The sequence below is a fragment of the Armigeres subalbatus genome, chromosome 2 (assembly GCF_024139115.2).
Source record: "Armigeres subalbatus isolate Guangzhou_Male chromosome 2, GZ_Asu_2, whole genome shotgun sequence".
Taxonomy (NCBI): domain Eukaryota; kingdom Metazoa; phylum Arthropoda; class Insecta; order Diptera; family Culicidae; genus Armigeres; species Armigeres subalbatus.
In genome coordinates this window covers 117831733-117859368 of record NC_085140.1, presented here as the reverse complement: position 1 = coordinate 117859368, position 27636 = coordinate 117831733, and the positions used below count along the sequence as shown (strand labels likewise).

The following is a 27636-nucleotide window of genomic DNA, read 5'->3' as shown; positions in this document are numbered from 1 at the left end:
ACCCTTGTGGTAAAGGCTCGATGTGTTCTACACGATGCGCGCATGCAGAAAGAATTCTGGGCGGAGGCGATATCGACGGCAGCGTCTCTAGTACATCGATCACCAACTAGAACCATTGGAAACAAGACACCTGAAGAGTTATGTACCGGCATAAGGCCTGATTTGAGGCACCTGAATGTTTTCGGTACGCGTTCTTCGGTACACAATCAAGGAGACGTTGGTAGGGATTTCTTCAAACAACAAATTCATCACATCTCGATACTGTTCGAGAGAACTTTATATTTCCATTATACGGGTTGGTTTTCTTTCTCGTTTCAATACATTGATTCATAAACTTAAAAGGTGTGTACATATATTTTACGAGCGCACGACACATTGGCGAGTGTTTCCAGTAATCCATGATACAAAACAAATTTTGAACATAAGCAATTATCACGATCGTGTTCACATCAGGTTATTTTCATTATCATTTGTTATACATTTTTGTGTTAAATACGCATCATTAAATATTTTCACGATTCACGTGAAAATGTGGAAATTTATGTCACCTAATTTTGTGGTAACCATTGTACCTAAATCTTAGTTAAATGCCGTTACAACGAAAATGATGTTTTGTCCTAATTAAACGATGTAGTTCACTGTATTGTTATAGTAAATTTATATATTCACAAATGCTTCCACCGTCGATCGTGGTGGGAACGGTGGAAGTAAATCACATAAATATTTATCAATATAAAATGCCATCGCACTGTTGTAAGTATTAATTAACTAATAGTTACTAAAAACGAATGTACAATATCATAACAAAACCAGTTGGAATTTTAAATTCAGTTTCCATTCTTGCCAGGAATGGTCGATAAGCGTAGAGTTAACAAATAAAAGTTTTTAGGTAGGCAAAAAAGTAGTCTTTGTGGTGCAGTTTAAGGTTTGTGGTTTAAGGTTCTTCAAGCCAGTTCAGCCTCGCCGAAGTTATCGCTCGCGTCTTTTCAGTATATCGAACAGCACATCCTGAGACTCGTGTTCGCCTTGGTCGCTATCGTCCGACACGTAGTTCCGATTGTTCACCACCAGGTGGTCCGAATCGTCCGCGTCCCTATTGTCATTCACTAGCAGCGGTCGATGTTGGGCTGAGGCCTTGTTGAACCGTGCCGTGGTCGTGAGGTCAAACTTTGGATTGTACTTGGGCGACGAGAGGCCATTTTTACTAGCGCCAGCGGGGGCGCCGGGTTCGTCTTCGTCATCATCGTACCCGCTGTAGGTGTCCACCGTTGACTGTTGCTCGTCGGTGTAGGTCCAAAATTTGTGCACCACGTGACAGCAGATGCCACCGAGGCACATCACCAGACCGAGCACGTTGACCAGGCTGAGCTGGTCGTTGTAGAGCTCCACCGCCAGGACCAGCTGGCAAATTTCCTGTGGAATGGAGAAACTGTTAGTCGTTTGCAGCAGGAAGTTATGTGTAGCCAAAACAATGACAGGGCGAAAAAGCTTTCTCCCGATCTGCGCGTTTGCATCTCCGATGACAATCTTTACATCGTGTGTTGGGGACACTCCGTAGGCCTTATCAAGGCTCTACGCATCCTTCGCGTCAGCCGGCCGAATGAAATGATCATTTGGAGCAATAGTACGCGTTGCTGATTACATTTTGCTGCACGTGTGCTATTTTAAACATTAAACATGCTGAACATAAATTGTCCTATACTGCCGTGAATCGCATATCTGTTCCATCTTTGTTGGGTTTCCTATTCATATGGGACAAATATGCGATTCACGGCAGTATACTAGGCAGAAATAAAACGCAATAGGTTAACTTATTGGAAGGTCATACTATACCATCCACATCCCCTCCCCATGGTGGGCAGCGTAGTTCGCCTCCGCGCGGTGCTCGCTGGAAACGATAGCGTATCAACGGCAGTTGAAGGGCTAGGCGGCTAAATGAACTACAAACGAGGGAGCGCGGTAGCGCATTGAGATTTAGACTGCCAGTTAAGTCTCAATTACGGCTCTGGCAGGCGCGTTATATTGTGTATTGCGAGGGCTGACAGCCGAGTTATTCTACTCCCTTAGTAGAGCCGGGTGAAACCGACTCGAAACGGCGGGTCGGCTAATGGCAAGGCTGCCTTCCGTCCCATAAAACCGTGGCGGGCCTTGTGGCACGCTGTCCAATCCAGACAGACCAGACAGAAGTAGGCTCAGATGAACTCCCTGACTAACGCCGATCTGGCTCTGAACACGAGAGTGTCAACCCACGCATGGCCTCCCTGCTTGCTCGCAAGCATAGACAACCATGAGATCATAGAGGCGACTACTTCAGTTGGATTCGATGGCAGCTGCAAGGGGGACCCATGAGCTATGTCAAGTACTCCAGTTTCCAGGGATAGGGGCGCCGTAGGCGCAGCGGGAGACCCCTTCGTAAGTAGGGGTCTAGCGAGGTCTCCTCCCACTAGGGAGGAGAATGGTTTTGAGGCAGTAGCTAGTTTGCACGGGATTAGCACTACCCCAGCGGGAGGGGTTGACAGAGCGATGCTCAGGCAGTCAACACACCAGGCGAGCCTCTAACCGGTATCCGGTTAGTCGCCAAGCAGCTCGATGAGATCATCGAGTTCACGAGCGGTCGAAACAATATCAGCAAGGATCTGAAACAGAAACTTCTGGTACTTCGACAGTCGGTTCAAGCGGTAAAACGCGAACATGGCACGCTCACCAGGAGGAAGGTTGGAAGCGAGAAGTTGGAGACACGTACTCCGGCAGAACCCTTCTTCTTCCTTGGAGGGAAGGTCTCGACGCAAGAGGTGATTGGTACCACCCCGAGTGTCGACGAGGGAGGGACTGCGGCGCGCTCCAAACGCGCCCGGCAGCAGTCAGAGGGTCGGTCCGGTAACGTTAAGCAGCGCCTTACTGTTACGGACAGCGGTACGGTCGAGTCCGATAGGGCGCCCGATCGTCGAGAGAGGGCACCCAATCAGCCACGAGAGAAGGGCAACGGTGCGGCCCAGGCTACTAAACCCAAGGATGATGGTAGCCAACCTGCGAAGACTGCTCAGCGGACCGAAAATCCCTGGCAGTTCGTTAGCAGAGCTAAGAGGAGGGAAGAGGGTCCTCACCCCGCACGGTGGAGTAGCTAGAACAAATGGCTGGCCAAAAACTCTTTCTCGTTTTTCGAACTTTTGCATGGTATTACATTTTTAGAATATTTTTCAATATTATCGCCATTATTTGTCATTGAAATTTTTACGTTTGTTCCTTTTTAGTATTAATGACAACCTATCAAAAATCATGTTAATTTGATGGTTTTTAGCGTGCCGTAAGACAAAGATCAGTTACCACTGCTGACTAATCTAAACAACACATATAACGTTAGGTTTTTAGTACAGAAAAGATCATTTATAGACTGCCCTAGGACCTCCATGAGTTGAAATGAATTATATTTAACATTAAGATATTTTTTCTTAAACATAAATAACATGGAGTTTTTGACATTTTTTAACAAACTTCATTATTAAAAAAGTAGAAGTACTCCCTCGTATTCCGCTACGAGATTGTACACACATAAAAATATAGGCTTTCATCTTTCTATTGCGGGTTAAAGATCATCCGCACTCGTCCGCAAACGAATTTGCGAGTAACTTCAAAATAGGTTGTTTTCATATTTTCCGCCATTGTGTTCAACAGCATATAGGCAAAGAATTTCCGCAGATAACTTTTTCTGGTTTTCGAGGCATTTGACACATAGACATGATTGACTACAATAGTAACATACTCTGTTTTCTGTTATTCATTCGTTCATTTGGTAGGCTCAAATGCTGTAGGGCGTTACGGAGCCGATTAAAAAAAAACTTTTTAATACAATTTTGTAACCTAACGCTCAAATAATAATGTTAGTTTGGGACATCTGCTGCTCATTTAAATCTCTACATAGCATGGCGCATAATCCATTATCTTTCATCTCATTCCCACTAACCAATCTTATGAAAAATCAAAATATCAATTGTATTGAATTTGGCGATTGCATTGACGATATAACTTAAATACATCATAGTTGATATTATGCAGACAAGTTGAAGCAAAGAAATAATATGGAGTAGGGGATAAAACGGCAAAGGGCAAGTGCCACTTCAAGCTAAATAGAAACAATTCGAATAAGCAGTCTACTTGGTCTTAAGTGAAGTAACCACTTGAGGCAACCTTGTACATAGGACCAAAACAGGAAATAGAATGAAACATTTCCTCTCCAAAAATAATCGATCCTATGTTTTTGTAAGATGAAGATGATTTAGGCAAACAGTTTATGAGAGCTGAAAATCTAATGTTTTGTTTTGAATCGATTAATGTTTGCCTTTCTGTAATAGGCCCTTATCAAATGCTACGCGAGATTTTTCATTTTTCACGTTTCCCACGCGAATTAAGGACAAAAGTGAGTAAAAAATGAACTGTCATGGAGCTGTCGCTTCTGTATCAGTTTATAATTTAATTTTTGAGCATATTAAGAAAGGAAATTTATCACTGGTAGGTGAATTTGCACCTGTAAAAATGTTCGAAAATCGTTTGTTACTATGTTTTTGCATCATAAATGCAAAACCTACCAGAAAACGCCGAAATATAATTTTGGCCAGGATTTTGGTCTAGTTACCCCTTAGTGCCCCGCAAGGAAACTTAGGGACAGAGGCGAAGCCTTGTTGGTCAAGACCGACAAAGAGAGGTACGCCGACGTTCTTAAGACCATGCGAGGTGCCGAAAAGCTTTCGACACTGGGTGAGGACGTGCGAAGCGTCAGACGCACCAAGGCAGGCGAACTGATCTTGGTGCTGAAGCGTGGAGCAAAGGCGAGCGGTACCGTCTATAAGAGGTTGGCCCAGGAGGTCCTGGGTGAGGGAGCGATATAGAAGTCGAGCGGTCTTCTATTCGTCTGAGAGGTGGGCCCTTTGGCACGCAGGTAGCTTGGTTCAAGTTACCGGTAGCGGACGCCAAAAAGGTCCTGGCGGTCGGGAAACTGAAGGTTGGATGGTCAATATGCCCAGTAAGCATATTCCAGCCACCTTTAGTCGAAAAGTGTTTTAGGTGCTTTGAATCTGGTCACAAGTCATGGGAGTGCAAGGGGCCGGACCGAAGTAACCTGTGTCGTCGTTGTGGAGAGGAGGGACATTTTGCGCAGGCCTGCGATAAAACACCAAGGTGCCTTATCTGCGCTAGTAGGAAGCAAGCCCGTAACCATGTTATTGGTGGACCTACTTGTCCCTTCGGTGGTGGCAATAAGAAATCGCCGTGCGGGTAGCACAGCTGAATCTTAACCATTGTGCTACTGCCCAGCAGCTGCTGTGGCAGTCGGTCTCTGAGTCAGAGACCGACGTCGCTATTCTTGTAGATCCGTACCGTGTCCCTGTCAATAATGGAAACTGGGTCGCGGACGACTCCAAGATGGCGGCGATCTGCACAACGGGCCGGTTTCCGGTCCAAGAGGTCGTACACACACCTGTCGAAGGTGTCGCCATAGCTAAGATCAACGGGGTGTTCTATTGTAGCTGCTATGCCCCACCACGGTGGCCAATAAAGCAATTCACCCGGATGGTCGATAGGCTATCGTCCGACCTTGTAGGTCGGAAGCCGCCCGAGCAGCACAAGTCAGACATAAATGGTTGCAGCAACTTGATTGTGACTGAATCCGATCACATATAAGATGCAGTAACCTATGTGGAACATGTGTGCTGCTAGGGGGTTGTCATAGCGGGGGACTTCAATGCTTGGGCGGTGGAGTGGGGAAGCCGCTGCACCAATCAGAGAGGTCAAGCTTTGTTAGAGGCTCTAGCAAAGTTGGAGGTCGTGTTAGCCAATGACGGCTCAACCAGCACGTTCCGTAGGAATGGGGTGGAGTCGTTCATTGATGTTACGTTCTGTAGCCTCGGCCTAGCCGGGGGACTGAACTGGAGGGTCGACGAGGGCTAGCCATCCGCTACGTGATCAGCTGTGGTGTGCAGCTGTCGAGGTTGAGGAATCTCCGTCAGGTCCGTGGGTGGAAGGCCCAAAGCTTCGACATCGAAGTTTTCACCGCGGCGCTGGGACTGAAGGGTAACACCGACAGTCTTACAGGGGACGCACTGACAGCTGTCCTGTCACGTGCATGCGATGCCAGCATGCAGATGAGGGCACCACCGAGGAACGGTAGACCTCCAGCATACTGATGGAGTGCAGCAATCGCAGACCTTCGGTCAACCTGCCTTAGGGCTAGGCGAAGGATGCAGAGAGCTCGCTCTGAGCAGGTGAGGGATGAACGCCGCTTGACGTTCAAAGCTGCGAAGTAACAAGGCCATCAGTAGCAGTAAGAGGAAGTGTTTTGACAACCTATGCCTGAACGCCAGGCCTATGCTAAGAGCTCATGTTTAGCGTAGCCAACACCAACACTAACGCCGAGCAACGTACGTCAAATCTAAAAAAGCTTAGCATCATAAAACATCCAAATTCAGCTTTCTTCAATATGCAACTTTAATCGGAAATATTCCTTAAATATGACTAATGAGTTTAATTGATTCAAAACTTATCTACATGATCAATTTTGATTTTACTTACATGGAGAACAACAATTCGTCTTTTATTTCACCGTGAAAAGCAGAATTTGAGCAGAATTTAAAAATAAATGCTGCTCTTTTATTGTTGTGGATATTTTTAATTATCACAATCATTGGTGCTGTTGACGATTGTTGACATCCCATGCAACTGACAGCGGTCTATCTGCACTGTGCAGATAAGACATGGTGGCTATTTTTAGGCAAAGGGAGTTAGATAGGGATGTCTATAGCCTGCTGAACGCCAATGCTAATCCTTGGGGCGATGCCTACAGGATAGTAATGGCGAAGACCAGAGGGGGGCTGGCGCCTCCCGAACGGTCGCCGGAAAGCTTGAATTGCATTATCGAGGTTCTCTTCCCGTCCCATGCCACAAGCCCTTGGCCACCCCCAGCACCGCAGAACGCGAGTGCTGAAGTGGCTGAAGTGGCAGCGGTGACGAACGAAGAGTTGCTTGCGGTGGTCCGAACCCTTGACACGAACAAAGCTCCAGAGCCCAACGGAGTTTCCAACCTTGCTCTGACGGAAGCGATCATGGTCAACCCTGACATGTTCAGGACAGCCATACAGAGCTGACTGGACGAGTGGTATTTTCCTGATAGGTGGAAAAGACAGAAACTGGTGCTGTTGCCGAAGCCTGAAACCACCAGGTGACCCATCGGCGTACAGACCAATCTGCCTACTGGACACCACATGGAAGTTGCTTGAGAGATCCTCAACAGACTGACCCTGTACACCGAAAGTACGGACCGCCTGTCAAGCAATCAGTTTGGGCTTCGTAAGGGTAGGTCCACGGTGGATGCTATCAACTCGCTTGTGAAAACTGCGGAAGTAGCGATACAACGCAAGCGGAGGGGAACTCGATTCTGTGCGATAGTGACGCTCGACGTCAAGAACGCATTCAACAGCGCAAGCTGGGATGCCATCGCGCTCTCGTTACTCCGGTTGGGCATTCCGGTGGGCCTGTACAACATTTTGGAAAGCTATTTCCAGAATCGCCTACTCTTATACGAGACCGATGAAGGGAAGGGTAGTGCTCCTATCACCGCAGGAGTCCCTCAGGGATCTATCCTGGGCCCGGTGTTATGGAACACTATGTACGATAGTGTTTTAAGACTGAAGTTCCCCCCAGGTGTTAAGATCGTTGGCTTCGCCGACGACATAACGCTGGAGGTTTACGGAGAGTCGATTGAGGAGGTGGAACTTACGGCGGCCCACGCGATCGCTATAGTAGAGGAGTGGATGAGCTCAAGGCAGCTGGGGCTAGCTCATCACAAAACGGAGTGGGTTGTTGTTAACAACCGTAAGTCGGTACAGGAGGCAGTGGTACGCGTGGGCGACTGTGAGATCATTTCCAAGCTCCTCGGGGTGCTGATCGACGATAGACTGAACTTCGGCAGTCACGTAGATTACGCCTGCAGGAGAGCTTCGACAGCTATTGCGGCATTATCCAGGATGATGTCCAATAGCTCGGGGGTGCGCTCCAGTAGACGCAGGTTATTAGCTGGGGTTGCAGTATCTATCCTTAGATACGGCAGTCCAGCTTGGGCCTCGGTGCTTAGCGTCGAACGTAACCTGCAGAAGCTGGAGAGTGTACACAGGCTAGCGTGTCTCAGAGTGATAAGTGCCTACCGCACGGTATCACGGGATGCTGCTTGTGTGATTGCGTGTATGTTACCCATTGGACTAGTCATACGGGAAGACGAGGAGAGTTTCGACATGCGCGGAACCAGAGGAGCCCGTAAAGCCATTAGAGTCACTTCGCCTATCAAGTGGCAAAGGGACTGGGATAACTCTTCTAAGGGTAGGTGGACCCATCGGCTCATACCTAGCGTATCAAGATGGGTTAATAGGAGGCATGGGGTAGTTCACTTCCATCTGACACAGTTCCTGTCAGGCCATGGCTGCTTTAGGTGGTACCTTCATAGGTTTGGGCATACGGACTCTCCCGTCTGCCCGGACTGCCCAGGGGTCGACGAAACCGCCGAGCACGTACTATTCGTATGTCCTAGTTTCGTCGATGTTAAGAGCGGAATGCTTTAGGTGTGCGGGAGGGAATTACTCCGGATAATCTTATCCAGAGGATGTGTCAAGAGGTTGAAAAGTGGAACGCGGTCTTGGCCGCTACCACTCAGATTGCCAGCATCTTGCAGCGCAATTGGCGCGCCGAGCAGCAGTCGGATAGCGACGACTATTGGGTAGCTAGTCTCGAGGGTGAGGTACCAGCGGGTAGTTAGTTAAGTAGTAGAGGAACTAGTGGGTATTATTATTTATTCAGACTAAGGCCGAAGTGGCCTGTGCGGTATATAAGAGTCTCCTCCATTCGGCTCGGTCCATGGCTACACGTCGCCAACCACGCAGTCTACGGAGGGTCCGCAAGTCATCTTCCACCTGATCGATCCACCTTGCCCGCTGCGCACCTCGCCTTCTTGTGCCCGTCGGATCGTTGTCGAGAACCATTTTCACCGGGTTACTGTCCGACATTCTGGCTACGTGCCCGGCCCATCGCAGTCGTCCGATTTTCACGGTGTGAACGATGGATGGTTCTCCCAACAGCTGATGCAATTCGTGGTTCATTCGCCTCCTCCACGTACCGTCCGCCATCTGCACCCCACCATAGATGGTACGCAGCACTTTCCTTTCAAAAACTCCGAGTGCGCGTTGGTCCTCCACGAGCATCGTCCAGGTCTCGTGTCCGTAGAGGACTACCGGTCTAATGAGCGTTTTGTAGATTGTCAGTTTAGTACGGCGGCGAACTCTATTCGATCGGAGCGTCTTGCGGAGTCCAAAGTACGTACGATTTCCAGCCACTATGCGTCTCCGAATTTCTCTGCTGGTGTCATTTTCGGCAGTCACCAGTGAGCCCAAGTACACAAATTCTTCTACCACCTCGATTTCGTCACCACCGATGCAAACTCGCGGTGGGTGGCTCACATTGTCTTCTCTTGAACCTCTTCCTATCATGTACTTCGTCTTCGACGTGTTGATGACTAGTCCGATCCGCTTAGCTTCCCTCTTCAGTCTGATGTAGGCTTCCTCCATCTTCTCAAAGTTACGTGCCATAATATCTATGTCGTCGGCGAAACCAAATAGCTGGACGGACTTATTGAAAATTGTACCACTCGTGTTAATCCCAGCTCTTCGTATTACCCTTCCAAAGCGATGTTGAATAGCAAACACGAAAGACCATCACCTTGCCGTAACCCTCTGCGGGTTTCGAAGGGACTCGAGAATGCCCTGAAACTCGAACTACGCACATCACCCGATCCATCGTCGCCTTGATCAACCGTATCAGTTTATCCGGAAAACCGTGTTCGTGCATTAGCTGCCATAGCTGGTCCCGATCGATTGTATCATATGCAGCTTTGAAGTCGATGAATAGATGATGTGTGGGCACGTTGTATTCGCGGCATTTCTGCAGTACTTGGCGAATGGCGAACACCTGGTCCGTGGTGGAGCGTTCGCCCATAAAACCCGCCTGGTACTGCCCCACGAACTCCCTTGCAGTTGGTGCTAGTCGACGGCATAAAATTTGGGAGAGTACCTTGTAGGCGGCGTTCAGCAATGTGATTGCGCGGTAGTTGCTACAATCCAGCTTATCGCCCTTTTTGTAGATGGGACACACGACACCTTCCATCCACTCCTGCGGCAAAACTTCCTCCTCCCAAATCTTGGTAATGACCCAGTGCAGCGCTCTAGCCAGTGCCTCACCACCGTGTTTAAACAGCTCTCCTGGTAGTTGGTCAACCCCAGGGGCTTTGTTGTTCTTCAGCCGGCCAATCTCCTCCTGGATTTCCTGGAGATCCGGAGCCGGGAAAATTATGTCCTGCGCGCGTTCTCCCAGGTCCATCACCATACCGCCATCTTCGTCTGCCACATCGCCATTCAGGTGTTCTTCGTAGTGCTGCCGCCACCTTTGGATCACCTCACGCTCGTTCGTAAGAAGGTTCCCGTTTATGTCCTTACACATATCAGGCTGTGGCACGTGGCCCTTACGTGAACGGTTTAACTTCTCATAGAACTTTCGTGTGTTATTAGCGCGGTACAGTTGCTCCGTTTCTTCACGGTCTCGATCTTCCTGCTGGCGCTTTTCCTCCGGAAAATCGAGTTTTGTCTGTTCCGCGCCTGTTTATATCGTGCCTCGTTCGCCCTCGTGCGGTGTTGCAGCAATCTCGCCCATGCTGCATTCTTCTCTTCCACTAACTGCTCACATTCGCCGTCATACCAGTCGTTTCTTCTGATCCGGGGCACCGTGCCAAGTGCAGCGGTTGCGGTGCTACCAATGGCGGATCGAATATCTCTCCAGCCATCTTCAAGAGACGCTGCGCCTAGCTGCTCTTCCGTTGGGAGTGCCACTTCCAGCTGCTGCGCGTATTCTTGGGCTAGTCTACCGTCTCGTAGCCGCCCGATATTAAGCCGCGGCGTCCGACTTCGACGCGTGTTGTACACCGTCGAGAGTTTTGAGCGCAGGCATACTGCAACGAGGTAGTGGTCGGATTCAATATTCGCACTGCGGTAAGTGCGGACGTTTGTGATGTCGGAGAAGAATTTACCGTCGATTAGAACGTGGTCGATTTGGTTTTCCGTTTCTTGGTTAGGTGATTTCCATGTGGCCTTGTGGATATTTTTGCGGGGAAAGAAGGTGCTTCGGACTACCATTCCGCGGGAGGCTGCGAAGTTTATGCATCGTTGGCCGTTGTCATTCGATACGGTGTGCAGACTATCCGGTCCGATGACCGGTCTATACATTTCTCCCTTCCTACCTGTGCGTTCATGTCACCGATGACGATTTTAACGTCCCGCAGTGGGCATCCATCGTATGTCTGCTCCAGCTGTGCGTAGAACGCTTCTTTCTCGTCGTCGGGTCTCCCTTCGTGTGGGCAGTGCACGTTGATGATGCTATAGTTGAAGAAACGGCCTTTAATCCTCAGCTTGCACATCCTTGCGTTGATTGGCTGCCACCCAATCACACGTTGGCGCATCTTACCCAGCACTATGAAGCCGGTTCCCAGCTCGTTGGTGGTGCCACAGCTTTGGTAGAAGGTAGCCGCTCGATGCCCGCTTTTCCACACTTTCTGTCCTGTCCAGCAAATCTCCTGCAGCGCCACGACGTCGAAGTTGCGGGGATGTAATTCATCGTAGATCATCCTGTCGCAACCTGCGAAACCTAGCGACTTGCAATTCCATGTTCCAAGCTTCCAATCGTGATCCTGTATTCGTCGCCTAGGTCTTTGCCGATTATATCGAGTCGCATTATCTCTTATATTGTTCGTAATGATTGGTTTTCTAGGCGGCTTATTGGGCCTGCGCAAACCTCCTGTCTCGTCGGAGGGCCGTCGTGTCAGGGCTGTTTAGCGTCCCACCTAACACCAGGACTTGGGCTTGTGCGCTTTGAGCGGCACACGGTCGCTTTGGTGGGGCCTACTTGCGGATACATGCAGCTTTTTATAGAGGTTTACCAGGGCCCACTGTCAAACCCCACCACATCCTAGGTAAGCCCCACAACTCGCAGATGGCCTGGGGAGGGATCGTCAAGCCCTTGGACATAGTCCCTGCTGCCCTCAAACTAGTGGGTAGCTAGTTGTGATTTGAAGCTAGTGGGTAGCTAGTATGTGGGCGTGCGTAATCGCACGGACCCCTCCCAGAAGTAATGCCGAAAACACTGTTCCGGGGAGACTCAGGGTCTGTGAACAGGGTGGTTTTAGCGGGTCTGCAATAGCTAAACCCCGTTCGCCGGTAGCCCACCGGTGTCTGGATGCAGATTCCCACCCTACTGAAAAAAAAACATCCCCTCCCCATTCAGTGCGCAGGATAGAAAACGGTATCAACATCTCCTATCCTGGTGGTACCCTTCCGTAAATTCCTTTATGTTTCAACTTTGCAATCATAAACCTTTTACATCTTCATACAATTATAAAACATATTGCATAAGAAGCACATAAGTTTTGCATAAGGACTTGTACTTAACTACTCTCAACAATTACTGGTAAAGCATATGAGCATAACCTGTGGTTCGAGCAATTTATGGGTGTCTTACTCAACTGAACCAGGCTCCGATCATAATATCTTTAATAAAATCAATTCTTTACGTACCTTGAATATCCCGGCAACCGACAACGTCAAACTGGATGTGCTGCACAGCACTAGGAATTCACTCACTTCCATAGCAAAGGCAATGAACGCACCTATAGAAATTTTCAGCCACATGTTCATCACGATTGAGGTATCTGTTTGCAGTACAACTTCAAAGCCCTCCAATAAACGTTTTCCTGAAATCCGAAAAGAAAGTGAGACATCATGTCAATCCCATAATGTTCGATTGAATTTACCTTCGAAACCAATCGTAAACGGCAGTACGGCCAGTATCATCCACGGCTGCATGTGAAAGATCATATCGATCGGATTGTGCAGACCCAGCTTGGACTTCTGCATGATCAGCTGGGCGAACGACCAACGGATTCCGCTGGACAGCGAGGCAAACAGCAGGAACGAGAATCCGAGCGCATCGAAGTGGGTCGATTTGTACGTGAAAAGGAATAATCCGCCGGAGATCATCACCACGATGGCCGCCAGGGACCAGCTCTGAGGATACGATGATTATTTATTAACATAATAAGTTTGATAAAGAAAAATCTGCTAAGCACTAACCTTCTTCTCCAGCTTTAGTAAAATGGCAAATATCAAAATAAATACTATAGTGGTGGACTTGGTCATTGTATATCTGTGGAATACCAAATTTCGTTACAAATCGTCAGAAAACTTTCATTAGCCAACTCACAATGAAATTTGCACCAACTCCAGTCCCCAGTTGGAGAACCCGATGTCGATCCCACTGGCCAACCCGGTCGGTAGTATCTTCCGCACCGAAGTTCTCCAGTCCAGCACGATGCGTTTCCGCTTGGTGGCGCACCGCAGGATCATGCGTACCACCGCGGACAAGACTAGTTTCACGCAGAGATGGTACAGCACCACCGAAAGGGGAAATTTAAGCTCCTGTAGCAGACGTTGCTGGTAGAAGGTGAGACCGATCGACAGCGTAAAGTAGCACAGGATCAGGATCAGCGTCACGATGATGGTGTAGGTGAAGCTTCTTCGCTTCGCGGTGGGTCCTGTTCCGCCCGGCGTTCGGCTACTGGCCATCACGTACTGATGGTGGCTCTTGGATCCGCCCAGACCATGGCGGCGCACTTGAGTCTCACCTTCCAGTTCGATTTCCTCGTTCTGGGGTTCGTGATCGATTGTTTGCTTGACCCGTTCATACTTGATGTTGGTCATAATGGGCCGTTTGGTGTGAATGTTTGTGGGTTTAGTTGGGTGGAAGAGGCTCTAGATGATATGGCGCGGTGTATTTTGGTCGATCTGTGATTATTGGAAATAGGGTGGAAGAATACTCCTATCTGATGATAGCAAAGTACATTTTTTGAAGAGCTCTAATAGCTGTTTCCGGTGGGTATCATGCCTGCAACTGTTGTAGTATGATCCTGAAAATAGAGGTCAACCATTATTTTTATCAGTTCAATCAAAATTAATTGCCTGTTTCCGGGGATTAAACCACCCGACATGGACATTAATTTACAATGTTGTGAAAACTCATATGTACATTATGTGGAAGATATTGATTTGGAAAATGTATTGGAGGTAACCACTTTCCCTTCGATGGGACTCGAACCCATGACATTACAGTACGCTAGACTGGTGCTTTAACCAACTAGCTACGAAGGACCTCTGTCGGCCTTCGCAACCTAGCGGCTACTGAATGAGCTTGAGATTCCCAAATTGGATACATAGTCATATCACTCGCAATCCATTTCTCAAGCCAACACTTCCACGTAGTAGGGTATGATGGGGCAAGATGGGTCGCCTAAGGACCCTAAGAACCCTGAATGCCTCAAAACAGAAATATTTTAATTAAATTTTTCAACGTGGATCTATAAAAATAGCTCATAATCTGTAAGCCAGGGGTAGGAAATAATAAAAATTCCACTTTTTATTTCTTTTCGAGTCATTAAAGTAGAAGTCCATTTTTCTGTCAATCAAAAAATACCGGGGTAAAAGGGGCAAACAGCAAGATGGGTCACCTTTAAATTCTGCAATAAATATTGTTCTTATAAACAATATTGAATTACACTTAGATAGATAGGTTTATTGTCAATGATTTTATCGAATAAATAAAGATTTTCAAGCTTCGGATGAAGAAATGGCTCTATATTTAGAAATGTCTGCAATTTCTTATAAAAACAAGCCATCCGTGTAATGCTTTCTTGAAGACAAAATTTATACATTTTTTATTACCAAATTGACATCATCATGCTCAAAAGTAACCTTAAAATGATTAAATCGAACTATGCCCTTCAGTTGGTTGCTGACCCATTTTGCCCCATTTGCAAGTTCATGTTGGGATGTCTAATTTTCGATCAAATTTATTTGTTTCAACGCAGTTAGTACAATATCGCCTACATTACTTATGATACTTACATTTTAGATAGCTCGACGAATTTACACGTTTTATAGAAAGTGTGTTTCGCATACAATGCTGAAAAATATTTTACCTTGCCATACTCTACAAAAATGAAATTTTATCATCAAATCGAGTGATAATAAAGTAGAACCAAATTATTCTTTCTACAAAATCATAATCTCCACATTAAAATGTATACGATGCTCAAAAACGGTCCTGACCCATCTTACCCCGTAACCCATCTTGCCCCGCCTGACCCTACGTAGCTTAGTTGGTTAAAGCACCAGTCTAACGTACTGTAGGGTCATGTGTTCTAGTCCCATTGAAGGGGAAAGTGGTTACCCCCAATCATTTTCCAAATCAATATCTTCCACATAATGTACATATTCAAACATGAGTTTTCACAACATTGTAAATTATTTTTATATTAAACCAATGTAGTTAGACATAAATAAATATCTCAGTGAGGAATGTATTGCCAATAAATTATTGGCAGTGGCTGATTTTCTACTTGCCGCTGCCACATCCAGGCGCTATAGTATATGCGCAAAATAGTCAGCAAGAGTTCACCGCCAGAAATTTGTATGGCGAAAGTCATCTAACGCGGGTTTTCTCAAAATAAGAAACTTTTCATGAAAAACTATTTGGTACCGATTATGTAGGAAGGTGTCCGCTACCATGCCTACCAAATATTTGTTTGATGAAAGTGCTTAATTTTGAGAAATCGAACCTTAGATGCCTTTCGCCATACTGATTTCAAAAAGTTAACTCCTAGTGTGCCGCTGTAAGCACGCTCAAAGCAGGCGATTTATTTTTAAAAAAGAAGGATAAAAAAGTTGTATGTAAATAGAATTTATTAAAACCCCCCCTAAATCTCTTAACTAATTTTATTAAACGCTGGTTTCCCTTTTATGTAGACAATTATAAGCTTATCATAAGCAGGTTTTTAAAATTAGATGTTCTAAATCCACTTCCAGTAAGATTTTAAAGAGCTAGAAATAAGTGTCGTTTAGGATTTTATTTTTTATTTATTACCAGAATAAGGACGGAGTGGCCTGTGCTGCACATAAAAGTCTTCTCCATTCAGCACGGTTCATGGCTGCACGTCGCCAACCACGGAGTCCGCGAAGGGTCCGCAAATCGTCCTCCACCTGATCGATCCACCTTGCCCGCTATGCACCTCGCCTTCTTGTTCCCGTCGGATCTTTGTCGAGAACCATTTTTACCGGATCACTGTTCGACATTCTGTCCACCACAGTCTTCCGATTTTTGCGGTGTGAACGATGGATGGTTCTCCCAAAAGCTGATGCAACTCATGGTTCATTCGCCTCCTCCACGTACGGTCCGCCATCTGCACCCCGCCATAGATGGTACGCAACACTTTCCTTTCGAAAACTTCCAGTGCACGTTAGTCTTCCACGAGCATCGTCCAGTTCTCGTGTCCGTAGAGAACTACCGGTCGAATTAGCGTTTTGTAGATAGTTTTGTAGATAGTCGGGGCCCTCCTTAGCCGTGCGGTAAGACGCGCGGCTACAAAGCAAGACCATGCTGAGGGTGGCTGGGTTCGATTCCCGGTGCCGGTCTAGGCAATTTTCGGATTGGAAATTGTCTCGGCTTCCCTGGGCATAAAAGTATCATCGTGCTAGCCTCATGATATACGAATGCAAAAATGGTAACCTGGCTTAGAAACCTCGCAGTTAATAACTGTGGAAGTGCTTAATGAACACTAAGCTGCGAGGCGGCTCTGTCCCAGTGTGGGGATGTAATGCCAATAAGAAGAAGAAGAAGAAGAAGAAGATAGTCAGTTTGGTACGGCGGCGAACTCTATTCGATCGGAGTGTTTTGCGGAGTCCAAAGTACGTACGATTTCTTGCCACGATGCGTCTCCGAATTTCGTTGCCATCGTTATTGGAGGTCGCCAGTGAGCCCAAGTACACGAATTCTTCAACCATCTCGATTTTGTCACCACCAATACAAACTCCTGGTGGGTGGCTTACGTTGTCCTCTCTTGAGGCTCTTCCTATTATGTACTTCGTCTTCGACGTGTTGATGACTAGTCCAATTCGTTTAGCTTCGCTTTTCAGTGTGATGTAGGCTTCCTCCATCCTCTCATAGTTATGATACCAATGACGTCGGCGAAACCAAATAACTGGACGGACTTCGTGAAAATCGTATTACTCGTGTCAATCCCTGCCCTTCGTATTACTCCCTCCAAAGCGATGTTGAATAGCAGACACGAAAGACCATCACCTTGTAGTACCCCTCTGCGCGTTTCGAAGGGACTCGAGAATGCCCCTGAAACTCGAACTACGCACATCACTCAATCCATCGTCGCCTTGATCAACCTATTAGTTTATCCGGAAATCCGTTTTCGTGCATTAGCTGCCAAAGCTGGTCCCGATCGATTGTATCATATGCGGCTTTGAAGTCGATTAATAGATGATGGACACGTTGTATTCATGACGTTCGCATTTCTGCAATACCTGACGTACGGCGAACACCAGATCTGTGGTAGAGCGTTTTCCCGTAAATCCCGCCTGGTACTGCCTCACGAACTCCCTTGCAATAAGTGTTTGTCGGCGGCATTAAATTTGGGAGAGTACCTTGTACGAGGCGTTCAACAATGTGATTACGCGGTAGTTGCTATAATCCAGCTTATCGCCCTTTTTGTAGATGGGACACACGACATCTTCCATCCACTTCTGCGGCAGAACCTCATCCTCCCAAACCTTGGTAATTACCCAGTGCAGCGCTCTAGCCAGTGCCTCACCACCGTGTTTAAACAGCTCTCCTCGCCTCGCAATCTCGCCCATGCTGCATTCTTCTCCTCAACTAACTGCTCACATTCGCCGTCATACCAGTCGTTTCTCTGATCTGGGAGCACCGTGCCTAGTGAAGCGGTTGCGGTGCTTCCAATGGCGAATCGAATATCTCTCCAGCCACCTTCAAGAGACGCTGCGCCTAGCTGCTCTTCCGTTGGGAGCGCCACTTCTAGCTGCTGCGAATAGTCTTGGGTTAGTCTACCGTTTTGTAGGCGTCCAATGTTTAACCGCGGCGGACGACTCCGACGCGTGTTTTACACCGTCAAGAGTTTTGAGCGCGGACATACTGCAACGAGGTAGTGGTCGGATTCAATATTCGCACTGCGGTAAGTGCGTACGTTCGTGATGTCGGAGAAGAATTAACCGTCGATTAGAATGTGGATATTCTTGCGGGGGAATTATGAGATTCAGACTACCATTCCGCGGGAGGCTGCAAAGTGCATCATTGGTTGTCGTTCGATGCGGTATGCAGACTATCCGGTCCGATGACCGGTCTATACATTTCCTCCCTGCTTACCTGGGCGTTCATGTCGTCGATGACGATTTTGACGTCCCGTGGTGGGCATCCATCGTATGTCTGCTCCAGCTGTGCATGGAACGCTTCTTTCTCGTCGTCGGGTCTCCCTTCGTGTGGGCAGTGCACGTTGATGATGCTATAGTTGAAGAAACAGCTTTTTATCCTCAGCTTGCACATCCTTGCGTTGATTGGCTGCCACGCGTTGGCGCATGTTACCAATCACTATGAAGCCGGTTCCCAGCTCGTTGGTGGTGCCACAGCTTTGGTAGAAGGTAGCCGCTCGATGCCCGCTTTTCCACACTTTCTGTCCTGTCCAACAGATTTCTTGCAGCTCTACTAGATATAAGTTACGGGAATGTAATTCATCGTAGATTATCCTGTCGCACTCTGCGAAGCTTAGCGACTTGCAGTTGCATGTTTCAAGCTTCCAATCGTGATCCTTCATTCGCCGCCTAGGTCTTTGCCAATTGTATCGAGTCGTGTTATCTTCGTAATGGTTGTTTTGAAAGGCAGCTTATTGGGCCTGCGCAAACCTCCTGCTTCGTCGGAGGGCCGTCGTGTCTGATCTGTTTAGCGTCCCATCTAATACCAGGACTTGGGCTTGTGCGCTTTGAACGGAACACGGTCGCTTTGGCGGAGCCTACTTGCGGATACATGCAGCTTTTTATAGAAGTTTAACAGAACCCACTGTCAAACCCCATCACATCCTAGGTAGGCACCACAATTCGCAGATGGCCTGGGGAGGGATCGTCAAGTCCTTGGACATAGTCCTGGCTACCCCCAAAATAAAAGTCACCAATTATGAAAAATTTGGATTTGTTGCGAGCAGTATTTGAAGATCAGCTCTCAACAAATTCCTTTGCTGCCCTTTGCACTGGAAAGGCAAGTAGGCAGCAATAAAAGAAAATTGTCCAAAATTGGTTTTAACAGAAACTCCCAAAGTGGCAATACATCCTGTCGATCAACGGATACTTTGGAGAGAGAATAGTGATCAGCCATTGAAAGTGCTACAGTTGAGCAAATGGACGATCCATTGGCCAAGGGAGGATTCAGCCTCCATAAAATCTGCTCAAACTCCATTGAACTACTGGAAGCGACTCCGGAACATTAACGTGAAAATAGTCTGGATATCACAGACAAAACCATCAATATTCCAATTAAATCTCTGGGAATCGCATGGCAATCACACAACGATATCTTCAGAATAAGTATTCCAATGCAGGCCAACGATAGGCTAACCAAAGGCAGTATCCTCAGTGAAATCGCTAAAAAATTTTGATCCTCTTGAATTACTTGGGCCAGTTTTGACTACAGCAAAACTTTTGATGCGGGAGTTAATTGAATCAAAATGGGACGATCCGGTACCACCAAACATTGCAGCACGCTGGAGTTCATTCCGCGCAGAATTAAATTCACTTCATGACATGGGTTTAGCTATGCATTTTATCGTGGACGGTGCTGTGAGAATTGAGCTTCATGGGTTCTCGAATGCATCCGATCAAGCGTGTGGCGCTTGTGTATACGCGAGGTCAATTTTACACGATGGGACTTCACAACTGATGTGCAGTAAGTCAACAATTTTACCGAATAAGAAAAAAGGGAAGCCAAAAACGATATCCACCCCACGCGCTGAATTAGAAGCTGCAATTTGCTCAAGAAGGTAACTTCAGCGCTTGATTGTACTTTTGCCTCAACGACTTTATGGAGTGACTCACAAATCGTACTTGCATGGATAGCCAGAAAACCAGAGCAACTATTAGTTTACGTATAGCAAACCGAGTGAGAAAAGTTAGAAATATCACCAGTGAGACTGACTAGCAGTACATACCTTCATCGTCAAATCCAGCTGACCTCATTTTAAGATGTATCACACCGAAGCAATTAATCGATCACGAACTTTGGTGGACTGGGCCACCAATTTTGTGCATCATCGAATCACTTCAACTTCTGACGAACGATGAATTGACAGAGTTGAAGCACACATTTATAGTAGCACCTAAAGCTGCAACTTCCAGATTAGTAATATTCGATGGTGTCAGTATTCAATTGTTGAACGAGCAATGTGCATCTCCACAAGTGCAATTATCATCTCGGCAAGCGTGGATTGTTAGCTACTAAGGCTATAAGCTATAAGTTATACTAAGGACACACCTGTGGTACTTGTACAAGAGGACAAAAAAAATATTACTCGACTATCTTTGATAAAGACAATAATCGGTATGGTACTCATTTCAAGATTCTTGTACCATGGTACTTACACCACCAGTGTGTCATTAGTATTACGATCAAATAAATGGTGGAATGATTCAACGGCTACTGAAATGAATTCGCTTAAACATGTGCACTTGACAATCCAATCATATTCAGAAATAGGTTTTTGAAATTCAAAAGATTCCCAAAAAACTTATAAGGGTATCCAGGATCCATACTATATGGAAGTTCAAAACAACTCGAAACATTTCGAGCTCAAGAATTCTCCTAGAAATCCTTCTAGAAGTTCCCCTGGGAACTTCTAAATTCCTCCGGAAAGTTATCCACAAATTCCTCTGAAAATCATTTGAAAATCCTTCTCCTGTAATTGTAATTTCTCCTTATCTAGAAACCCCCAACTAAATTTTTTTTAGGAAATTCACGAGGAAGTTTCTTGAAGATTTCTTTTCTTCCCTTCAAGTTTTATTTCTAGACATTTCTTCGGCTATTCTTCCAGGAAAATCTCCGGCATTTCCTTCAGGAATGCATTCTAGAGTTCCTCCCTGAATACATACGGAATTTCCTCCCAAAATTCCACTAGAAGTTTCTTCAGTAATTTATGACGGAAATCCACCGATTTCACTCCATAATTTCATCTGCTAATCTATAAAAAAAATCTTCGGAAATTCTTCTAGAAACTGCTTCGGGCATTCCTCCAGGAACTCTTCCTTAAATTCCTCCGGGATAACTTCCAGGAATTTTTCCGAGAATACCTCTATAAATTCAATAGCGAAATCCTCTAGAATTACATTCTGGAATTCTTTCCGCAATTATTTCAGAATATCCTTCAAGAATTCCTCTAGAAATTTCTTTAGGAATTTCTCCAGGAATTCGTCCAAGTATTTCCCCGGAAATTCTTCCCTTCCTTCAGGAATTTCTCCGGGATTTTTCCGCGAAATTGTCCTAGAATTCTTTCCGGACTTCACTCGGAATTTACTCCAGAATTTCATTCGGAAATTAATTTGGGAGTTCCTCCAGGATATCTTCCAAGAATTCTTCCAGGAATTTCTAAAGAACAAACAAGGAATAGCAATTCATCTGGGAATACTTTCAGGATTTCATCTGGGAATTTCTGCATTAATTCCTCCTGGTATTTTTTCGGGAATTCCTTCAGATATTTCTCCAGAAATTCCTTCATGAACTTCTCCAATAATTAATTCAGTACTACCTTGTGAGAATTCCTCTGGAAGTGCTTGTGGGAGTTCCCCCGGGAGCTCCCCCAGGAATTTTCCAAAAGTTCCTCTAGTAATCCCTACAGGAACTTCACAGGGGATTCTTTGAGGATATTTGGCAGGAATTTCAAGGGAAATTGGATTTCGTAAGTTCCTCTAGAAATTCAACTCCGGGTATTCCATCGGCTGTTCCTCAAATTTCTCCGGGAGTTCCACTAGTAGTTCTTCCGGTAATTCATTCAGACTTTCTTTCAGGAATTCATTTAGGCTTTCTTTGGGAATTCATCTACAAATTCCTTCAAAAGTTCCTTGAAAAATTTCTCTGGGAGCTCCTCCGGGAGGTCATTTAAGAATTCTTCCAGGAGTTTCTCCTGGAATTCTTACGGAAGTTCATCCAGAAGTTCTTCCGGAGGAATTCACGTAGGAACTGGAATTTCAGGAGAAACTCCCGGAAGAATTTTTAAATGAACCCTCTGAGGAACTGCCAGAGAAATCTTAATCTTGGAGAATTCATCTTATAGACAAATCTCGTCTAGCTGAAACCTTTGTAGGGATATGTAGCAGGACCATCATCATCATCAGAGGACCTCCCGGAGAATTCCTTGAGGAGCTTTTGGAGGAATTTCTGTATAATTCCCGGAGGAAATTTCACGGAAAAAAAATATGTATTCACACAGGAAGTTCGAAGATTTTTCGCGAAATTCTCAGGAATGTTTATTGGCTATTCTGCGGAATTTCCACGGAATATTCTTAGGAATTCCAAGGTACAATTTTTCAGATTTTTTTATGAGAAACAGCACGAAAGAATTATCTGAAGGATTCCCTGCAGAACTTATAAAGGAATTCGTGGAGGATTTCTTGGAGTAAATAATGGTGGAATTTTTGGTCAATTCCCGGCGAAATTGATGGTGGAATTCCTGAAGACATTGCCGAAGAAATTGCTGGAGGCATTCCTGAAGAATCCGGGCGTGAATGCGTCACGTTTATTGGCATTACGTTTTAGTACAAAACGCTGACTTCAACGCTGACGCGCAACGCGCTCTTGTGATTCAGCCTTTACTGTTGGTTGTGGATTTGGTTTCAAAGTGTTTGTGACGAGTGAAGCATTCTTGGCGGCGCAACAACAATTCGTGAGCCGTCGCGGTTTGCCTAGTTAGATGATAATCTGATCACGCCACCAACTTTGAAGGAGCGTGTAATGAGCTTGATCGTCTATCGGCACTTTTCAAGGTAGAACAGTTACGGAAAAAAACTAGATAAGTTTTGCACTCAACGAAGCATTGTAAAGTCGGTGTCCCGTCTGAGATCATCCAAGTTTAATGTGACCAGCAAGCGTCCTGCGAAACGCGGGACGCCTATCTGGATTGCGTCACTGACTTGGAAATGAATCCTCCAAAAGTACATTTCGCATAGATTTCGGCCCAAAAAATAATAATAAAAATATTGATAAGTCTGTATAAATTGGAATAAATTTGGTTGCGTGTCTGATAAAGTTAATATCAGATCGGCCTCAATTTCCAATCTGTTTCTCCTTTTGGTCTTCATCTGGAGATGTGTTGAAAATCCATTCTCGCATAGGTATGTAGAAGCAAACGGTAATAGAATCTTCAAAGCTTGTTACGCAACTTTGGGATACGATTCGTATATTGCACTTACTACAACTGGCTCAAGTGTTTTACCGAATAATTCACGAGATTATGATCCCTTCAGTATGTCCAAATATTATTTCGGAATTTCATCGGGAAGGCTAACCACGTCCAATGTAAACGAAAACGAATTGCGAACTAATGAATAATAATTATTGTCTTCTTGAGCCAGCTCAAGAAAATAACAAGTTCATCCTTAATTTCGCGTGTGGTCGCGTTTGGTAGTAAACCACAAAAAGGGTTAAACCCTGCCCTTTGGTTCAGAAAGGGTAAGGGCGCGTTCTGCCAACTTGGTCGAGGCAGATTTCAAGTGTGAACAAGTTACTACATGGACGTTCTAAAGTGCCTGAATGAAATGTGTAGCTTGTGAGGAGCCCTTGAAGATGTGATGTTGGATCAGTATCTTGATATTAATCAGAATTTATAATGTAAATTATTATAATTTTTTTAATAACACTACTTTATTCCGTTACGTTCTTAGTATACTTGAGTTTTAACTAAAAACACAATGTCAGTTTTGATCACAAATACAATGTCGGTAGTAATTACAAACTTATACTTATCAGTATTTTTACTTGATTCGCGATCCTAATTAAAAACTCCGATATAATAATATTCATAGTTTATCGCGTGTATTCAGAATGTTTTGTTTAAAATTACAAGACCTAATAATGATCCATAATTTACATCCGCTGAACCATTCTGAACGGCCGTATTGAGAATATCACCTATAACATCTTCTCTGCTTAAATAACAGACGCGAGACGCCTGATGCTGGATTATCTGATTTTCCTTAATCTCTGGTGCTTGGCCCGGTCCCGGTGGAACTTATATTGAGTATCCTTCGGAAAGAATCTGTGCCCAGGATGGGGAGTCAATTAAGGCAACATTCGTTTGAACTGTCAAGTCACTGTATTTGTGGGCGGGGACTAGAGCTCGAGTGTCGATTTCCGGAGACTTGTGGCGCTTTCGCGCGGACCAGCACTGTCAACAGGTAGCAGAGACCCTCGCGTGCGTGTTGATGGTGTTGGTTTGCATGGGAGAGCTGTTGGATTCGTCGGGTCGTCGTTTGGGTCTTTGTTTGCAGCAGCGTATGGGTAGTTTTGAGACTTTGGTCTTGAAATGATATTCTCAAGCATTTGTCTTACATTATTTCTCCTCGCCTCGGATATGTTATCTTGCCGCGATGGGTGGGCTTACGCCATTATCAATCACTGACTGATATGGCAACCAAAGACATATCCTGTCGTGGTGGTATCACATTCTGACTATTTTTGTTTGACGCGTCACATATAAGCTGGCATTGATGCACTGATTTTACGCATGTGCATGTGATTCAACGGACATCGTATCTTGGAGCCTTGAATGGTGGTGCAGACAGGTAGAGGTCCTTTTCATCAGTGATAATGATCTCTGCTATGCGGCAATACTTTTCTGAGGCGTTCCCTGATGATGATGAGTCGTAGCCACGCTTAAACATAGCTAGGTAGGAATTCACCAGTAGAAAATATCATCAAGACATTCTGCATTTTTTCACGTTTGCTTAACTCTTAAGCGGTGCTTACTTATACGCTTGAACTAGGATACTCGCCTGAGAGGAGGTGACCTTTAGCAATAGAGACAATGAACTGACATCAAAACGTAACATAATCTACAATGAGTATAGAATTGAAATGAATAACGTAGGAAACATAAGATAACTAAGACAGACAGAGTAATAATGACACAGTGCGAAACATTCGACATAATTATGACTAGATTAACAGTAGATCCATAGACATAAAGATCTATTATAAGCCTTCCTAAGCCTATCAAAAATTCGAAGCTCAAGAAATGTCTGTAAAATTATTACCTGTTGAATTTTATTCGGAGGCGATTTCGAAGCTTTTGAAGACCAACAGGCCCATAGCAACAGTATTCGGTGTTGTTAAGTTGAGAATTTTGATGATTGCTGGGCGCACGGTTCTGAAGTGTGGCCTGGTAAATAGACTAAATAGATTCCAAACTAAATTTTAAACGAGTCATATTTATCAAAATCTAGTGCGTTATTATTGTTTCAAAATGCACTTCTATTCGAGTTTTCTCTCTTTGTCATCATATCTACAATAAGACTGACTCTCGCGATAGATTTTAAGCTTATTATTTTTGAGCTTCATGTGTTTGATGGAAACTGCAAATTTTGAAAAAAAAATGAATGACTAGTTTTGTTTGCGTTAACATTGTAGTAGGGATAGTAATGATAATTGCTGATCTCGATGAAATTGTGAAAAAAGTGGTTGTTGATATGAAAATGGTGATGTTGTGTGGTTATGCAAGTGTTAGTGAAAAGGTTATACACAAGTTGGTATTGGTGGTGTAGACATAGTGACAGAAGAAGCTAGGTAAAAGATAGAGTTGATTTGGGATGGGAACATGTTCGCAGTGAGTATGAAGAATGAAAATCAATATTGAGTTGAGGTGCTAGAAGTGGGAATTATTTTATAATTATACTAGAAATAATGTAAAATATTCGGTACATGTCCAATGAAAGCTAGTAGAAGTGTCGGTTCTTATATGATATATAACAGCGCTCGAAGATCGATTCATTGTGTGTGTGTTCATGACTGTAAATAAGATATTGGTGATGACAGGGACAATAGTAATTATGATAGTATGGTGGTGAAAACGATAATAAGTGATACTACCGAGATTATTTTGTAGAAAACTATTTAAAACAGGCCGTAACAGTGACTCGCCTTAAATAGAGGCTCGTAGAAGCAAATTTAATCACCGGATCAACAGGGAATAGACCTAGTGTTAAGTTGGAGTGATGAGTGATAGTTATAATGGTGAAAATAGTGATCATGTTATTGAAGGGGACTATTTAATAAAACTATTTGGATCAGGCCTAAAACAGTGACCATTTGAGCAACGTGGCTTAGGAACGTCTGTTATTGATCTAAAATAGAGGCTCATAGAAGCAAATTTAATTACCGTGGGGAATAACAGGGATGGACACGGAGTAGAGTTTGAGTCGAGAGACTGCCAACGGGTTACATAAAAAAAAAAAAAAAAAAAGTAAACCACAAAAAGGGTTAATTCTTCGCAAAGATGGTCTCACGGCCACCCAGGGGGTCGTGGACCACCGGTTGGGAAACACTGTGTTAGTACTTACCGGTTGGTTCGATGGCTTCAGCAATCGACAGGACTCCGTCATACTTCGATAACATTTAAGTATGAATAACCGAAAACATTATCTTGGCAATAGTAATCAACTGGTAATCAATAGCACATAAATAAAAAGGGCCAATTCGGGTCTTTAATACTTCAGGAAAGATGCATCGTTCGAACAACAGCGAAGTTCTCGGGAAATAATTCCCATTGCATATATTCAACTCGGTGGGTAGTAACATTGAATGACGGGACGCTATCCAACTACATCGTTTAGTATCGTCTAGCGATAGCTTTGTGTATATGTTTTGACTTGATATGCGGTGGCTATATCCATAGCAATAGGCCATCGCTTATCACCCCGAGGCATTATCGTCGCACCTTTCGCTGATATCAATGGCAAATACTAATAATTCAAACTGATGATGTGTTCATATTTTCTCTTCTCTATTTTTGCACCTATCGTCGAGTGTTATTAGCGTATTATCAACAAATTAGCTTGAGATTGCTATTTATGTGTAACAAAAACATCCAATTAACTGTTTGTTGAACGTTCACTTTTGTGATTCAACAAAAAAATAATCGATTTCTAATATAGATAATTCACTTTCAAACACATAAATCAACAAACTTACCGAATTGACTAGTAAATTCAATAATTTTCTGCCACGATTGTTATCCTATTCTCCATATGGTTGCCCGAGTCGTATTCCAGTCCAATGACAAAGACCGTGTCTGGAAACACTGAACCACCGAGCACGTTCTCTTCTATTTTTCGGCAGTCTAACTCCCTCCCGGAGAAGCCGATTCGCAGGTGGTCGATTCGTACAAACTTCTGGTTCGCTTCCGATACGCAATCGAATTTGTATTTTGTTCTTCACATCTCGCGCGGCGCGTCCAATTATTCCTGCTACCTACTTGTAGAAGCTAATAATTTTCAAACCTTCTGCTATGTGACACGATGACGTTTTGCTCGCTTGCGTGCTTGCTTTGTGTGCGTCTTGCGTATAAGCACCAGTTCGTTTATGTCTTGGAGCGTGATATGGTGATGCGATGATGGTTTA

General features: G+C 45.0%; 1 protein-coding gene across 3 annotated transcripts; it reads right to left on the bottom strand.

The window, feature by feature from the left end:
- Window positions 1-259: 259 nt before the first annotated feature.
- Window positions 260-27566, bottom strand: LOC134210714 (solute carrier family 35 member C2). 3 transcript variants are annotated; one of them, XM_062686947.1, is made up of 6 exons: window positions 27208-27566; window positions 13336-14038; window positions 13206-13278; window positions 12887-13139; window positions 12651-12826; window positions 260-1413 (listed from the first exon to the last, which is right to left on the bottom strand). In XM_062686947.1, exons 2-6 carry the CDS (start codon window positions 13830-13832, stop codon window positions 970-972), a joined length of 1443 nt encoding a protein of 480 aa, XP_062542931.1. In that variant the 5' UTR covers window positions 13833-14038; window positions 27208-27566; the 3' UTR covers window positions 260-969. The 3 variants fall into 3 exon arrangements, with proteins under 3 accessions (XP_062542931.1, XP_062542932.1, XP_062542933.1); XM_062686948.1 differs by lacking the exon at window positions 27208-27566 and adding an exon at window positions 26577-26685; XM_062686949.1 differs by lacking the exon at window positions 27208-27566 and adding an exon at window positions 20183-20297.
- Window positions 27567-27636: the final 70 nt, after the last annotated feature.